The sequence below is a fragment of the Coniophora puteana genome (assembly GCF_000271625.1).
Source record: "Coniophora puteana RWD-64-598 SS2 unplaced genomic scaffold CONPUscaffold_4, whole genome shotgun sequence".
Lineage (NCBI taxonomy): Eukaryota > Fungi > Basidiomycota > Agaricomycetes > Boletales > Coniophoraceae > Coniophora > Coniophora puteana.
The window spans coordinates 1,518,462-1,534,669 of NW_006913056.1; the positions used below are offsets into that span (position 1 = coordinate 1,518,462).

Sequence of the window (16,208 nt, forward strand, 5' to 3'; positions counted from 1 at the left end):
ACCCTCTTGGTTTGCAGGGGTCCAAAGACAGCAATCAAAATGGTCACTTGCTTGAATTAACATGATAACGATTAAAGATACTATTTTTGTACCTGAAGCTTTGAAGGCTTGAGGCTGGAGGAGCGCCTGGGAGAGAACGTGCATCGAGGAGATGTCCCGAAGAGGCAATTCATTTTCCTTATTCGATACATTGTGAAAGAGAACGTGCTCTTCCCACGATAGTCAAGACCCTCGCTCATCTTGTAGGTCCCCGTGTATTCATCGATGCATTCACGGATCCCATACATCCGGGTCCTCGGCTTATCGCAGACCATGTGCGTGATGCTCCGACTAGCCCATGTACACCTCGGAATACGTTCTACTTCATAGCCCGTCCGGCGCGCCATCTCTTCTCCTTTACAGATTACGCATGTACCGTGACCTCCAACGAGACAACATGTATCATAGTACATGATGTACAACGGACGGTACCACGTGGGGTACTTTATCTTCCGCTTCTACTGCCTGCCTAAACTTTCACACCGACAAAGTCTAGGCAAAGCCCACTCCCCCTCGAGGGCCTTGTTTCTGTGGCCGCGCCTGCAACCAGAGGACCGGCACACCCATAGGTGTCTCGATGTTGACCCCACGCAACTATATGTGAACGACGGCGTGCACATCCACAGCGACGCCCACTTCTTTGACCCTCCTTTGCCTTCACTCGTTATCGATATCATGGCATCCCCGGCACTAACTATGCTCCACGAGCGCTTAAAGCCACCATGGTCGGCGCCCTCAGCACTAAACAGGCGCCACAAGCGGGCCGTAACATTGTGCCGTCATTATCGCGTCCGTTGGACCGGGCCAAGTATATCCTCTCTTTTGCTCGTTCTCCTTCTCACCCCATGTCATCGAACGGTCTAATCTCACGTAAATTTCAGCGCTCACCCGAGTTGTCGATTCATGCGTCTATCATTTATCAAGTCCCAATTACTACTATCCCCCTGGATTTATTAACGAGTGATCTGAAACACCCTGTTATCAGTTGGTTATCAGTACTTCATTTGCCGCGGAAACGTTAAATCATCAATGTGTAGCTGCATCCACTCCCCTTTCGTCCGCCAAAATGGAGCTCTCCGGTCTGTTCTCCGTGGCTCTTGGATCCTTCAGTGGTTAACAAGAATGGACTGTCTTCTGCATATAGAAACAGCGAGTTTACCGCTGGTCCGGGCCGGGGAGTGTCGAGACGCATAAAAGCCTGCTGCTGCAGGATCTGTCGTGTTGCATCCTCTCACTAGCTATCGGCCTCACAATCATGAATGGCATGCCAGAGTCTCTTACCATCTCCTCGGAAGATTTCCAGGTAATATGAACTGAGATTTAGCAAATTAACCCTTTCGCTAACCGTTGTGAAGGCAATCCGTGTCATATTCCAAGATCTCTTCAACCAATACGACATACCCTACCCATCCTCTGGATCCGTCTTGCTTGACCCTAGTTACTACTCCGATTGCTGTGCCTATGCATTCTCAAAAGGCTACAGTGTCACACCGTCCTCCGAGGTTCACCGCCACATCCAAATCGGCTCGATAATGGGCCAGCTCGCATACGGCCACCTCCCGGACCGTGCTGCGCAAATATATGTCGCCATGTTCACTGCAGTGCTCGTCTGGATTGACGATGTCGCGCAGTCGGACGTCGAGCGTGCTCGCTCCTTTTGCGGCTGCTTCATCAACGGTCGCCCTCAGCCGGATCCTGGGCTCGAGCTCGTCGCGCAGACGCTTCACGATGCGGCGAAGTTGTATGCACCTGTGCAAGCAGCGATGATTGTCAACTCTGCTCTGAATTTCATCAACGGAAGTGTGCTTGAATATGATTTGCGTGATATGAAGGTGCGGTATTTATCTTTAGACTTGGTTGATGCGTTCACTAAGTTGATCATCTCAAGCTGTCACCAGAGGCGCCGGAGTATCCATACTTTGTCCGCACACTGACAGGGATTGCCGAAGCCTTCGCCATCATGGTCTTCCCCTCGGATGTTCCATTCGAGACGTATATTCAGGCGCTTCCATCTATCATGGTCTTTGCCAACGTGACCAAGTACGTTCACTTTCTTCTCATATAGGAGCAAGTATTCATAGGAGCCCATTTTCTGTAGCGATGTCCTCTCCTTTTATAAGGAAGAGCTTGCTGGCGAGAATATCAACTATGTTTCTCGTGCAGCGTTTGCCAGGGGCGTCAGCAAAGTCACCGCGCTGCGTACCATTGCCAACGAGACGATCAGCGCGGACCGTCGAGCGCGCAAGGTACTTGACGCGGACAAACAGACGCGCGAGGCTTATGCTAGGTTCAGAGAGGGGTTCACATTGTTTCATGTTGCGTCGAGACGGTACAAGCTAGACGACCTGGGTCTATGGGAGAGGCCGTAGTATCAAAATTCCTCGGTCTTTTCTGGATTGCATACAGAGCGTTAATGAAGAGTAGTGAAAGTGTAAATCTATTATCCATTGACACTCCGTTTCCAGTTCCGCCTCGGAGGTAGCTAGTTTCGTGGCCATATGGGCTGAAGTTTGACATCATCAGCTGCTTTATTATCTAAGTAGCGCCTAACGAGAACACGTCGACCACTTAAATGGAATCGAGCCTGTGTAGGAGAACGTGTGCTGATCCTGGATGTCTTGAAGAGGCAATATGCTTTCCTTATACGATTGTATCTGTGTCAGCCGGGAGCTTTATATCCGGTTCTCTACGCCGGTCCACGACATCCCCCATATACCCCAGTATACCTCCCAGCAGCACCGGAACAGACATCGCGGCTTGAGCCAACCGACACAAAACCCGGCACAATGCCAGCGGGAACGCCAACACCCTGGTCCTATGCTCTTATACGGTGCGGGCGTCGGTGCTGACAACCTCTAGTGCACAGCCTGACCGGACCTGACAGGCTTCTCTTCAAGTTCGTCCTCAAGATCTTCTACGGCTCCATCGTAGTCGAGAACGCTCACTTGATCCCTCCTACGGGTGTACCTTGGTGTGCATCCTCCTCCTTGCCTCGCTTGACTCATAATCGATTCATGGACTGCTCCGTACAGTGTGGTATGCGCAAACCATTCCAACTCGCTCACGGACGCTCTGTGCGTATTCGTCGCGTCTGTAAACCAATATTTCTCGTTACTGACAACACACCACCAGTCTCCTCGTCCATGCCATACCCGCAAGCGTATGTTCACCTCCTGACCGCGTCGACTCCACCCTAACCCAGTGCCCTTCTCTACGCTAATGATGCCCAACCATATGTCCCTCCCTGGATCATCGGTCTTTTTGCTCGGTCTTTTCCTTTTCGACACAGATTCGGAACATGCTGCGGCTTACGGCAAAGTCCACGCAGTTCGGCCATCGCACGTTCACCTCCTGGCTCATTGAATCCGCCGGCACCGTTCCTATCAAGCGGCGCAAGGACTATACCGACGCCAAAGATGCAGATAATACAGATGCCATGGCAAAACTCATCGAGGCAAGTGGAACATTTCACGGTTTCATCGATGGTTTTGACGCCCATTCTGTCACTAGGCAGTTGAACTGGGAGACGCCATTTGCCTATTTCCGGAAGGGATGAGTCGGTATCATCCCGAAATTGCACCCCTGAAAACCGGAGGTATGTATCTCAGTCATTCTACTTGCTTCGTTGAATATAGCTGACCGTTGATCAGTTGCGCGAATCGTATCTGATGTCCTCACTCGAAACCGTGACAAACCCGACTTTGCCGTGGCCATCCTCACGTGCTCTATCACGTACATGTATGTTTGTTCATGACTTGGCAATCTAGCCAAAGTCTAAAAACCAGCAGGAACCGGGAACATTTCCGCTCAGACGTTCTCGTAACGTTTAATCCTCCAATGATGTTTACACCCAGAGTACGCGCCTTCTAGACTCAACTCGATACCGAACATTCATACCATACCATTCTAGACTCACCCCGAACTCCTCGCTCCTGCCGAACCCGCCAACATTCGCTCGCTGACTGCTTCCTTACACTCACAAATAAGCACGCATACGTTCGACGCTCCCTCATGGGATCTGATCCGCTCGGCCCGACTCGCTGCTCGCATTTATGCACCCCTCGGTACTCGCATGTCCCTGGGCGACTGGGTGAGAGTGACGCGCGTCTGGTTAGAAGCTTTCAAAGCCTCCGAGGTCCACGGAAAGCATAACGGCGCACCTGCACCGTCCGGAGCTCTGTCGGACGATGAAGAAACCCCAGAGGTAAAGCGGGCTGACGACGACCTTCGCTCTCTACGCGTGTCTTTGCGTTCCTACCAGAAAAAGCTTGTCTCGCAATCGCTACACGACTCACGTGTCCTGGATCCCCCGCTTCTACCGTTCGCTCTTCCGTTCTCGCTCTCCTTCACGCTCGCGACGTTCCTCAGCCTCGCCGTGCGCACTGCGTGGTGTGCCATCCTCTTTGCGTTCTGCTCTCCCGGACTCGTTCTCTGGGCGCCGACCTTTGTCACTATCATGATTGCCGTGCATGAGTTCAAGAAGACGGGGCCCATGTGGGATACCTTTGATGAGATCGCGCAGTACAAGCTCGTCTACGGCCTTATATCTGGTCTGCTTACTTGCATCTCCATGCCGTTCCTCGTTCCGCTTCTTCTATGGTACACGTTCGGATTCGACACCCTCGCATTTATGCCACGCTGGGTGCTGGGCGTCGCAACGCCCGCACTAATGTGGATGACCATACGGTGGCTCGAAGACGCTATCGCCAGCGCGCGAGCGTCCATCGAATTGTTCGACATGCTCCGCGTCGGCTCGAGTAGAGTGCGCGCCCTGCAAGCCGAGCGACAGGACCTTTACGGGCGCATCATGTCCATCGGTGTCGATGCGTTAGAGCTCCCTCGCGATCCCGTCGCTAGCTTCACGGGGCGTCGTCCGGCCCGCTCTCGCACGAACTCGCTCAACGCCGGCTCCGATAACGGAGATGTGGATGTGGATGGTGCGCAGAGGTGGATGAAGAGCAGCGAAAAGGGCCGCGTTCGGAGCCGGTGGGAGAGCGGTGCCAAATACTTCTCCGTGCGCAGGAGGCGAAAGCGCGACTGGGGCGAGACGCTCAGGCTGTACGAAAAGGTGGACTTCCCAAACGACGAGTAAACTCGATGAAAGAAAGTAGGCTTGGTTCATAGAGGATTATTAAGGATTTGGACTCTCATGTGTCAAGGCATATAGTACTAGCTTTAGTTGTTTTCTTGCTTTAAATGATTACCACGATTTTATGATACCGTATATTCATTGCGCATAATGAACATGCTTGCTGTGCAAAGAGCTACTATGAGCTGTACGAAGTTGAGTCGTTTGATTTCGTTCAATGACAGTCCCTTCATGCAAAAACCCTATTTCACATGCGTTAAATATGACTACGCCAGAATCCTGGAAGACGAGAAAACTCATGGCAGGTTTTTCATGGACAGAAGTGGCCAAAAAGACCTGTATCCCTTAGGAAATCGCTCAATGTTTTTTGTTTTCCCTGTTTTACACGGCTGAGCACCTGAGTCTGCATAGCTGATCTGAATTGACTGTCATATACGATAATACATATGATTAACACTGAACAAAGTTTGTTTGTGCAAATTCCTCACTCAAGTAGACAGATATTCGGTGACAATGCCATTCACTCTCGGGTCCACCTTGCTCAAAACTTCAATAGTTTCATCCTACAAAATTTAACCATCAGCTCATAACAATAAAAGAGGCGATGACACCATCACATACCCATAATCGACGCTGCACCTCCTGCCCTTCCTCGCTCAGCACAAAGTCGCTCTCCTCGGCGACATTGCACGCCGAGACGTAATGCCCATGCCTCTCCTTTTCGCCCGGCGCGACGGCGGCGTGAACGAGGGTCCTGCTGCCCATCTCGGTGCTTCTCGCGAGGAGCGCTTTACCGACCTTGGCGACAACCTGGAGGTAGAACGCGACGTTGCGTGTGAGCTGTGACTTGCAGAACCCGGGGTTGACCGCGTCAATGACGACGGGAGTAGACTTTGACAGGCGGGCCGCAAATTCTACTTCGAGGACTGATAGTAGGATGAGAATTAGTGGCGTCCGATGAAAGCGAATGAGGGTACCGACGCTTGGAAATAGGATACCGTGCTCGCATTACACTAGATATGATACGGTGTGTCAGAGTTAGTCGCCACAGATTTGGTGGGGGTACCATACGCGGGAGTGCAGTAAGATTTATCGCTGAGCCTCTCGAGGATATTTGGCCATTTGGACGCGCCCTTCAGACTCTCCATGTAATGCGCTTCGCTGGACACTATGACCAACCGAGCTGGGTTCTCTTCCGTCCCAGCCTTGGCAAGGTGAGGGAGCATCGAAATACTCAGCAAAGCTGCCGACAAGTGGTTGACTTGAACGCTGCGTCACCGTGATTTAAATTTCGGTGTACTGGCAAAAGGTGCGCTGACGTACGTCGTTTCCCATCCATTCCCTGTCTGAGTGTATTCTTGCAAAGACACAGCAGCGTTGGCAATCAGGACGTCCAGCTTGCTGCTTCCCGCCGCAAATTCATCTACAAAAGCCCGCACGGACTCAAAGGACGTGAGCTCTAAAGGAGAAGCGACGATCGCTCCAATGCCCTCCTGTGCCCGAGCTTCGATTTCTGCGTTAGGGTTGTAAGCAACAAAGTTCAAGTTCCAGTCGAGATTCTTGACGGAAGTAAGCCAGATGAGTAGAAACCTACCCTTCTTGGCCTTGTCACACTTGGCCTGATCCCGAGCGGTGATGATAAACCTTCCGGGTTTCATGTTGGCTAGGTGCACAGCAGCCTCGAAGCCCAGGCCCACATTGGATCCGGTGAGGATAACGGTCTTGTTAGAGAGGTCTGCAGTAGCGAGGGGGAGCTTGGTCCACTGTTCACGTAAGAACGTCGTCACGGTAAACGGGGCCATCCTTGATGTTGTGAGCAAGGCGGACTAGTACTTATGAGTCTGTCTATCTCAAAGGGGTCAAGCAATGAGCTAAGAGCTTGCGTATGTGTGAGAACACGGTTGGCGTGGAGGCTAAAGCATAGTTTTAGCTTAAGGTTATTATTGCGGTCTGTGACGTGTCAATAAGTTCTGTGCGAGGATGTCTTCAATCCTTTGAAGAATTCGGAGCTTACTGCAACAACAAAAGCTATATGTCGAAGCAGCAGCATGGGTGAACGCATGAAGGTTGGAGCACTACTAGTGATGTTGTTTGTATCTAGTATTGTACTTATTGTACTTGTCTGATGACTATCGCGCTGTTCGGATCTCTCCGAGAACGTAGCAATGGAGGACTGTGATGACATCATAGGGCTGGACATCACGTCACTGGTTGCAACAACAGCCGAGATAGTATGTGCTGTGAACAGGCTGGCTACAATGCCACATGCAGTCTGCTTGATTCATAACGTTTCTGGAAGCATGCAAAACATCACGCTTTCCTGTGCATGCAAGCAAACATTGACGCCAATGGCGTAGTGAATTCTTGCGCAAGAAAGATTATGATGATTCACTGTGTTGAAGAGGGATGCAAATTACGAGCTTAACACCTAGCGTCCTTGAAGTATAAGTACATGAACTAACAGAAGAAAAAGAGAAAGAAATGAGAAGGCACAGAAGAGATAAGGGTAACAAGGGAGTGGTGCGTGTATGGATCTATTCATGGCAGAGGGGCATGTCGCGTTTGTGGTGCATGGTGTTTGAGGCACACGCATTCGTACGAAGTGTATGGAGGATTTCGGCTTAAGCATCACCAATAGGTCGGTAGCGGTTGCCGGCGGCCCATCGCTTGCCCTTGTCGGCAGCGATGCCGGTGATGATCACACCAAAGCCGACGAGGAGGCCAACAATCCACGAAACAAAGTTCAGAATGAAACCAGATCCTGTATAATTTCTGTCAGCGCTAGAATGCCATCAACTCGCGGCGGACTAAACGCACCTGGTTTAGCGTGCTCAAATGCAGGGAAGCGCTCCTTGCGATAAAGGTCCGTCACAATGCCGAAAACGACAACTTGGAAGATGGCTAGATGACGCTCGTATTAAGCAGACATTGATTGATATGCAGAGAAGAAACGAACCATGAAGAAGGACGAGCCCAGCGACTGCCCTCCAAATCCTTCTTCTCCTCGAATGGGTGCTAACACCGATGAGCAAGGCCACAATGGATAGTGCGGCCAGACCAATGCCGAATTCGCTGAAGTACTGAGCAGAACTCCACGCAGCGCAGAACCGACGGTTCTCGCCATCGCAGCTGTCCTGGACAGACAGGGGGAATCCACGGCAGGAGTAGTCCTCGTAATAGATGGAGCCACCATCGGGACCGGGGAGGGAAACGAACTTGCGTTCACAACGCTCCGTCAAACCGTAGCGAACGGTGTACTGCGCGTTGCCGAACTCATACTTTGCGATGAGCCTGAGGAGATGAGGCTTGTAGGCATAAAGAATGAGATCAGGTAGAGATGACAAACCAGTCTGGGAGGCGAGCAGACAGGATATTCTAGTTCAACAAGATCGCAATTGAGTATATGTAGAATAGGCTGACGCTTTATAACGAAAAGAGACTGACCAGAATGAGGGTTGCAAGGGTAGCGACAAAGGTGATAGCGTAAGATGTCTTCCTCATGGCTGCAGTCAACTAGAGCTCAGACACGTCTGCTGCGGGGGACGGCGGGGGCCAAGAAGAGAGGAGGCCAGGCGCGTCTTATAAAGAGAGGGCAGCAATGGAGGCGGTTAGCATGAGCTGGGAAGCAGATTGTGCCATAAATAAGGTGACGTCTGATTGGTAAAGAGTCCGAAGAAGCCAAGCTGAGATGATCCTTCGAAGCGCAACAGCCGACTTATCACAAATCACTACAGTGCTACTATAAACCGTATGCCTCGTTCTTATCGCAGCACGCAGAGGTCGGGAGTCAATTTGCCATTGGACGCGCCTGTCTTGCACGTTGTCTGAGTGAATTATGCCTTGATGCACTGATTTCGACCCACTCGGATGAGTACATCACTTGGCGTAAACTGTGGTGGAGTGGGGTAGATCGGGGCCAGTGCTTTCATCTGACCAGACCCACGAACACACTCTTAGATCGAATTCGCGAAGTCTTCTCGCTCGACTTTGTGACGCGCTTGCATATGGCCCCTTGTTGCCATTGGGGGCGCAGCTCCAACTATAGATGGCTCCATCCGCTACTTTTATCTCTCCATCATTAACATTACTCGAGCTCCCTGAACAAGCAACCTTACCCTCCAAAGAAACGCTTGCCGAACTCATGCCGCCCCCCTTTCTCGACGCCACCGTCTCGGATTTCGCTTCGCATTAAGGTTTCGTAGAGGTCCCGGAGTACCCACGAAGTCGAAATCCCTTATGCCTTCTCACCCTTGATGGCAACATCCCACCTCGTCAACAAAAGTGAATCTTATCAGAAACAAATGAGAGTCGAATCGGCAAGCTTCCACGCGAGCTAGCCCATTTCATTCTACCGACAAACTCTAGTCTATGACGGCGAGCGTACTTGGGATCACCTCGATGGCAGTTCAGACTCGGGATCCAAAGTCGGCAGTGACAACCTTTTGTGACCCTAAAGACAGGGAGGAGTAAATCATGATTCGGTCTTGGGGTCAGCCTCCTTGGGCTGCACGCCGCTCTGCTCACAGATACGCGCGGTCAGCAACATACATGAAACAATACGGTAGGCATGAGGAACATACCTTAGCCTGCAAACGCGCCTCACCCATATTAGTGGGCTCATGCACCTCGGGCACCTTGTCCTCTTCCTTGTCTTCCGCCTTGTCGTCCTTCTTCTCGCCTTCCTTCCCCTTGACCTCCGCACCCTCGTCCTTCTTCTCTTCCTTCTGCTCACCCTCCTCAGCTTTCTCTTCAGCACCAGAAGATTCACCCTTCTGCTCCTCCTCGGCATCCTGGGCATCCTTGGGCGAATCGGAGTCCTGTGCAAGTACTCAGTATGCTTAGGATATAAAGGAATGACTGGGAGGACGTACAAAGGCTTTCGACATGGAGTCCTTAATTTCCTCGCCGGAGACTTCGGTGCCTTCGTCATCCTTCATGGGAGGCTCTTCTTTCGTCTCCTACAAACAATGCATCAGCCAACTTTGCTAGCACTTGCGAAAGGAGATTCTTACCTGCTGAGTTGTCTAAGACGATCAAAAATGACGTAAGAAGATCGAACCATAAGACAAATTTTTGACTTACAACATGGTGAGGCTCATGCGCCTCGGCGACCTTGTGAGCGGGCTTGCGGGAAGCAGGCGAAAGAAGGTATACAAGCTATTCACGTAGAGGTCTAGCTACACGGCATGTAGAGGTTTACCACGTAATATTGTGCTTACTGCAGGACCAAAGACAACCGCCGAGCCAATCTGAACGGCACGAAAGTTAGAAAGGTCAGCGCCCACTTAGTCTTCATAAAAGCGCAAGATGCACGTACCATCCAAACGGTATCGCTTCCGCCGCTAGCACCATGGCCGTGTGCGCTCGAGCTCATCGTACGACGGCCGAGGGCAGCACGAGCGGACGACGCTTGACCAGCGCGTGCCGAAAGCGGCGCGCGGGCGCGAAGGGACGTGCGGAGGGCGCGTGCGACAGAGCTCATTTGGTAGACAAGAGATATAAGACGGTAGCGTCAAAGACGGGGGAAGATGGACGCGAGACAGTCAGTGGTGGGTGTGACTTAGAGTTGTAAGGTACAGTCGGATTTATTGAGGCTCGGTCCGCGCCAATGACGGCAAACCTGAGATTTTTGCGGAGCAGACCGGCAAGGGCCCACCGAGGGGTCGGGACCTGGCTCGACCTTCCAGCTTGTTCATGACGATGCAAACATACTGATTATTGAACGCCCCCTCCAATATACGGAATGTAGCACTCAACATATGACGCCATGGAGGCTATAAGCACCCATACGCGTCAAAATTAGAGTTCAACACTGTTCTTGTCTCCATCCCAACGTTCCTCGACAGCTTCTCGACGTAAATGGGCAGCAAGCTTAAGTGGTCGACATGGGAAAGCATCAAGAAAAACAACGCAAGAGGGCGCAAAGAAGGTTGCGAGCAGGGAGTACCGTGTAGATTCAAAGGAAGAGGTGAATAGGTGATATAAGCGTATAACCAATTAGCAAACCGAGACTAAAAGTACGTAAGTAACCCTCTGTTAATTAGACGTTTGGCACGCCCTGCAGAATTCGAGGGTATGTTCGCGCAATCATCTAGCAGATAACAACGTCAGCTCGGCATTGCTATGGAGAGAAGTAACCTAGCACTCACTCCAAACAGCTCGGGAGATCGCACAGCCAAGATGTGCGGGTCTTCTCCAAGGCCAACGAAACTTGACAAGACGAGTAAGGAATATGAGTATTGGACCACAAAATGATGAACTCACATAGTGGACACGCCAGCCTCGATCGCCGATCCTAGGGTAAGAGCTTGGGTACAAACATGCCTCAGAGGGGAGAAACAATATGTAGGAAATCACACCCACAGCACTGAAGACCAATCAAGAATGCGAACAACATCACAGGGGCGGTATATTGTCCACTAGAGTTGTAGGCGGGGTGCGTAACTGGAAGAGGATACCACATGAGCAGAGTCACAAAGGATAAAGCGCAAAATTCAACATACAGCGTATGTAGAGATAGCTGAACAGTGCACACAAGATGCCAACGCAGTACGCGCCGAACATGAGTGCTAAAAGCCTCAAATGAGATTCACCTCAAAAGATGTACATCTTCACCTACTATTGTTCACCAGCGAATCGTTGATCAACGCATCAATGCCTAAAGTCGTCGCTAGTACGATATAAGGAAGAGGTTCATTCAAAGTACTGACCTCTGTCCTTGAACATTCGCCATGTATCCTTTGCCGCTTGAACATAGGGCTTGCCATACAGTGCTGATTGCATGGTATAGTTCAGCCACCTTGACGTCTTCCGCCAAAGAAAGGGGAGACTCACCAATTTCAATGTACGCATACCGATTGAAGTACTCAACCATACTCTCGATACATCCAACGAAACACTCTGCACAACAGGCTAGACACGCAGTGACGGCTGTCAATCAATCATCATGAGCTGTTCAATTGCACAACCATCGAGCTCTGGTATCTTACGGTTCCCATCCCCCATGGCATTGTTTCTTGCGGCGTTTAAAACAAGACGCAGCAGCTCGAGCAGAGTGACAATAAGAGAGCCAAAAGCAATTGAACCGAGGGAAAATGTGGATGCGCGGCCAAAAGCTGACAATGTAGGATGTTTTGGCTGAAAGAGCGTTAGGCTGCGCCATGAATTGAACAATTAATAATCATACCATAGCCCCCATATCCCTTGGACCAAAGTAGTACCAGCCTTTCAACGATATCAGACGTATGCATATTTAGAGTCACGATGACTCACTTCCGTACGGGCCACCAGCGAGAGTAGCAAGGGAGACATTCCCGACAACTTGAGAAGTCCAAAGGAAGGAGAAAACTTCGAAGAAGATCAGCCCAGCTACTTTGCCAGAGGAGCAAGAAGAGCCATTATTGCATGCTAGAAAACTGAAAGTAAGTGACACCAAAAGGTAAAATGTTAGAGTGACCAACAGGGATTTCCGGGTGTGAACTTCGTGTACCTGCATTATCAATTGAGACATTGGACATGATGGAGTTGGTGTAACACCCACGTCGCAATCGCTGTGAACGTGAACCAAACGCTCAAAGCAGCTTGCACAAAAAGAGCAATGAAGGCAACGACATAGACACTCTTGTGATGCTTGGAAACGTCCAAGACGACCTGCAGAAGCAACGAAGCAAAAGGAATCCGACTCCTGAAGGCAAAGTAGGCTATCACGGAGAAGACCGCGATGAGGGTGAAGATGATGGCGCCCGCTAGAACCGATGACCAGGCTTCAGCAAGGTCACTAAACATGAGCAGGACATTGAGGCTAACAATAGTACTTCGTAATCCACATGTATACGCATATTGCGCTACGGTGTATGTTAGCTTTGAATGAATGGAACGTAGTCGATGAGACACATACATATTCAGTACGACAGACAGGATGAGCGTCGCGTGCATGATTATCTTGGTGAAGGCACGCGTCAGCATGAGATATACAACTGAAAGGAACAACCCCGCCGCTGTGACGAAGAGCAGGAGATATATGGTGTGTCTGAGCAATGGTTTAGTACATTAAATCTGTTAAGGAGGGGAGATGCCTTCACTTGTTCAGCGTAACAGGGCTGCCCGTCTGGGAACCGTTACCAACGCCCCCGCCCAACCCGCCTTCCTTGATCCATGTATTGATCGTGATACCAGACAGGGCGGCGAAACCCAGAAACTTGGATCATGAGGAACATTGGGCTTTCAGTAGCAGCTACCAGTCAACTTGAACATCGAACACACCTGTGCAATGAACAATACCAGAAAAACCACGTCGTTCGCCTTGCTCTTGGGTTCAAACCTGCCGTCTGCGTAGGGTGATTTGGAGTCCGCGGCAGCCGATGGTCCATGTCCTTGCTGTGGAAGGGGGGCGGCGTAGGGCTGAGAGTAGCCGGGTGTAAGCCCGCCATCGTACGGAGGCGCCTGCTGCTGGCCCCACTGATTCTTGTCCCAATCTGCCATAGCTTGCCACTGGAGGATTCTATCGAAAGGAAAATGACGTGAAGTTCGGATGAGGTCGACGTCTGAGATACAATTGCTGACTAGCCGAATATGATTATTGGTCCACGTCTGCTTGAACTTCCAGTTGGAAGAATGGCTGATAGAAATGAGGAGGTTTTGGAATCGAGACCTGGTGGAGAGACTGCAACAGATCTAGGTAGCGACAAGAGGGAGAGGTCGTGTTGTTCAAGTTGTATAGGAGTTGAAGCATGCGCTCGTCCCATGTTTCATGACACCTACTTAGCTTAGGGGTAAGTACTTTCTGCAATGCACTAGTACTGGCAGATAGTTGGTTGCCGATCTACGTGAAGCGAACATGGAAGCGTGCGGACACATGTCGCGCTACGTCATGTCACGGGTATTCACTTCCTCATGCGCACTTTTCTCACGGAGAGCATGAACAGTACTTGTAACATTAGCCGACTACGCTACTGACGTCATACGAATATTGCTCAGGCCTGCACTGAACATGTTACAGCAGGCACATAAAGTTCCCAGCTTATAATATTGTGTCAATACCATGTATAATATATTCTAGTGTTTTCCTAGTATTTTCAATTACGTCTTTTATACACTCTTGGGGTTGACTAATTGTTCTTACATTTTAATGCGTGAATGACAGTTAATGAGGACAAATTAGTTGGGGGAGAGGGAGATATGAAGGTACAGTTCATGTGCCATGTATTGTAGGATATGTGATGTCGAATGGTTCATCACACAATCTTAATGGAGAAAATACTGATGAACAAGCCAGAGCTAAGTGTGGATGATTAGCATTTCCACTACAGATGTTGAGAAAGACCGACCACAGACTTTACGATAGCCAAAGCACTGAAAAATAAACGGGTTGAAGAAGGAAGCATCAAATCTACTTGAACCGCACGACGAGAACGGTCACATTATCGTTGGTTTGACGAGAAAGGGCATAGTTGACCAAAGCCTGACTGGCTTGTTGCGCATCTTTGACGTGCCGCACAAGCTCGATAGCGCCTTGATCACCAGTGATATCCCAGAGCTGTATGCAACGTCAACATCAGGAGCAGCAAGAGCACACCACATTGCAAGACGTACCCCATCGCAAGCAAGAATCAGAAACTCATCATCGTCACAGAGCTCCGTCTCGGTTGTATACGGAGAACCGACAACAAACTCTTTCATCGATGAATCACCTAGGCTCCGGGTGACAGCCAAAACTCCATTGACGCGACCGCTCATGACAAAACCGCCAGCGTCAACTATCCTCTTGGCCTCTTGCTTGTCAGATCCCTTGTGATCGTACGTCAGACGGACAGCTTTGCCAGCGCGACACAAAACGGCTCGTGCATCCCCACAATTTGCACTGTATAGGACGCGTCGCAGCGAAGGCGGGGGCAACACCACGCCAGAGTCAACATTAGATTTGGATGCACCTTTTGGATTATCGTCCATCGATGAAGTAAGCGATGAAGAACCTCCGCCCAAAGACCTGAGAGCACGCGAGATTCTGCTAGCGTTGGTTGCATTTTTCTTCATTCTGCCATCCTCTCCAGAGTCACCGCTGCCGGAATCGGACCCATTACCTTGATCATGAGTCGCGTCATCGTCTTGAAGGAAGGGTCCAGACTCCTTTGGTGTGCCTGGGTCTGTGAGGAAGGGTTGCTTGCCATTGGTATCTTCAATTCGAAGGAAGGCGGTGACCGCAGTGCAACCTGAATGGATCTTGCCATCCGACTCCTGGCACATCTGTGAGATACTTTTATCGACGCTATGGAAAGTTTCGTTCAAGACGTCGGGAATAGCGGCATCCGGGTGTGCGTTGAGGGTATCTAGAAGGTGCTATAGACGAAAGGGTTAGTGGACAGCAAGGTCGGCGTTGTATTGTTGCTATTACATACTTCATGGAAGTGGGCTCCACACCATTCGGCAGCGTGTTTACCCGCATGACCGTCGAAAACGGCAAAGAAACCTTGGCCCCGCACGCCTGCAAAGTCGACAATGAAGGAGTGGGCATCCTCCATGTACCGACGAGTGCCCTTATCCTCCGAGATGCCCACCTGGTATCGGGTGTTATTGTTTGAATGTTGATTCAGGATCTAAATGGTTTAGCAATGTGAGACTCGGGTCAAGTACATTACTACTCACCCCATAAGTCTCCGTGCCGTCAGCTGTGGTAATGGATTTCGAGTGAGCATTTGGGTTGTCAAGCCGGGATTCTGAAGGATGCATTTGAGCTTCGCTGAGGATATACCCTAATGGGTAGCCATATCAGATACTGTACTGTTCAGTAAAGTCGAGGAAAGGCATACGTCGTCGATCACTAAGGCGTCGTGTCCTTGTATTATGCGTCTTTAGACAATGCTGCATCAAATGACCCCACCACACAGGAGCCACCAATGAAGATAGACATACCTACACTCGTCAAATAGGTTTTAATTGGTACGGGCGAGGCAGATGATAACAGTGCGCGAGGGTTATAGGGCGTCTAAAAAGCTATTGGGAGCAGTTGCGAAGGAGTGGAGAAAGTAGAAGTCTAAGCTAATGTGCTCCGCCAGGAAGCACCAGTAACTCAGCCACCAATATC

General features: G+C 50.5%; 7 protein-coding genes across 7 annotated transcripts; 2 read left to right on the plus strand and 5 right to left on the minus strand.

Annotated features, from left to right (window-relative positions):
• Positions 1 to 1,294: 1,294 nt before the first annotated feature.
• Positions 1,295 to 2,408, plus strand: CONPUDRAFT_152083 (terpenoid synthase; the record flags this gene model as incomplete). Its single annotated transcript, XM_007768718.1, has 4 exons — positions 1,295 to 1,342; positions 1,395 to 1,871; positions 1,928 to 2,079; positions 2,138 to 2,408. The coding sequence occupies 4 exons, from the start codon at positions 1,295 to 1,297 to the stop codon at positions 2,406 to 2,408; spliced, it is 948 nt and encodes a 315-aa protein (XP_007766908.1).
• A 330-nt stretch (positions 2,409 to 2,738) lies between these two features.
• Positions 2,739 to 5,252, plus strand: CONPUDRAFT_164054 (uncharacterized protein). Its single transcript, XM_007768719.1, has 9 exons — positions 2,739 to 2,869; positions 2,924 to 3,010; positions 3,072 to 3,113; positions 3,172 to 3,199; positions 3,329 to 3,493; positions 3,550 to 3,634; positions 3,690 to 3,777; positions 3,828 to 3,894; positions 3,950 to 5,252. Exons 1-9 carry the CDS (start codon positions 2,826 to 2,828, stop codon positions 5,129 to 5,131), a joined length of 1,788 nt encoding a protein of 595 aa, XP_007766909.1. The 5' UTR covers positions 2,739 to 2,825; the 3' UTR covers positions 5,132 to 5,252.
• A 364-nt stretch (positions 5,253 to 5,616) lies between these two features.
• Positions 5,617 to 6,930, minus strand: CONPUDRAFT_89035 (short-chain dehydrogenase; the record flags this gene model as incomplete). The annotated part of the gene is made up of 6 exons (XM_007768720.1): positions 5,617 to 5,691; positions 5,750 to 6,054; positions 6,110 to 6,141; positions 6,200 to 6,397; positions 6,452 to 6,641; positions 6,723 to 6,930. 6 exons carry the CDS (start codon positions 6,928 to 6,930, stop codon positions 5,617 to 5,619), a joined length of 1,008 nt encoding a protein of 335 aa, XP_007766910.1.
• A 420-nt stretch (positions 6,931 to 7,350) lies between these two features.
• On the minus strand, positions 7,351 to 8,732 carry CONPUDRAFT_101576 (uncharacterized protein). The gene is made up of 5 exons (XM_007768721.1): positions 8,573 to 8,732; positions 8,475 to 8,503; positions 8,085 to 8,419; positions 7,946 to 8,029; positions 7,351 to 7,889 (listed from the first exon to the last, which is right to left on the minus strand). Exons 1-5 carry the CDS (start codon positions 8,627 to 8,629, stop codon positions 7,750 to 7,752), a joined length of 645 nt encoding a protein of 214 aa, XP_007766911.1. The 5' UTR covers positions 8,630 to 8,732; the 3' UTR covers positions 7,351 to 7,749.
• Positions 8,733 to 9,424: 692 nt separating this feature from the next.
• CONPUDRAFT_164057 (uncharacterized protein) lies at positions 9,425 to 10,674 on the minus strand. Its single transcript, XM_007768722.1, has 7 exons — positions 10,446 to 10,674; positions 10,348 to 10,377; positions 10,211 to 10,285; positions 10,141 to 10,152; positions 10,000 to 10,086; positions 9,709 to 9,945; positions 9,425 to 9,644 (listed from the first exon to the last, which is right to left on the minus strand). The coding sequence occupies exons 1-7, from the start codon at positions 10,608 to 10,610 to the stop codon at positions 9,600 to 9,602; spliced, it is 651 nt and encodes a 216-aa protein (XP_007766912.1). The 5' UTR covers positions 10,611 to 10,674; the 3' UTR covers positions 9,425 to 9,599.
• A 394-nt stretch (positions 10,675 to 11,068) lies between these two features.
• Positions 11,069 to 13,609, minus strand: CONPUDRAFT_136201 (DUF580-domain-containing protein; the record flags this gene model as incomplete). The annotated part of the gene is made up of 17 exons (XM_007768723.1): positions 11,069 to 11,219; positions 11,278 to 11,338; positions 11,393 to 11,435; positions 11,492 to 11,572; positions 11,632 to 11,697; positions 11,748 to 11,786; positions 11,839 to 11,901; positions 11,963 to 12,058; positions 12,118 to 12,265; positions 12,315 to 12,352; positions 12,401 to 12,535; positions 12,589 to 12,617; positions 12,669 to 12,873; positions 12,935 to 12,972; positions 13,026 to 13,157; positions 13,210 to 13,325; positions 13,391 to 13,609. 17 exons carry the CDS (start codon positions 13,607 to 13,609, stop codon positions 11,169 to 11,171), a joined length of 1,560 nt encoding a protein of 519 aa, XP_007766913.1. The 3' UTR covers positions 11,069 to 11,168.
• Positions 13,610 to 14,146: 537 nt separating this feature from the next.
• CONPUDRAFT_101581 (protein serine threonine phosphatase 2C) lies at positions 14,147 to 16,156 on the minus strand. The gene is made up of 6 exons (XM_007768724.1): positions 16,037 to 16,156; positions 15,934 to 15,985; positions 15,770 to 15,876; positions 15,523 to 15,720; positions 14,720 to 15,463; positions 14,147 to 14,663 (listed from the first exon to the last, which is right to left on the minus strand). The coding sequence occupies exons 3-6, from the start codon at positions 15,851 to 15,853 to the stop codon at positions 14,517 to 14,519; spliced, it is 1,173 nt and encodes a 390-aa protein (XP_007766914.1). The 5' UTR covers positions 15,854 to 15,876; positions 15,934 to 15,985; positions 16,037 to 16,156; the 3' UTR covers positions 14,147 to 14,516.
• Between the last annotated feature and the right edge of the window lie 52 nt (positions 16,157 to 16,208).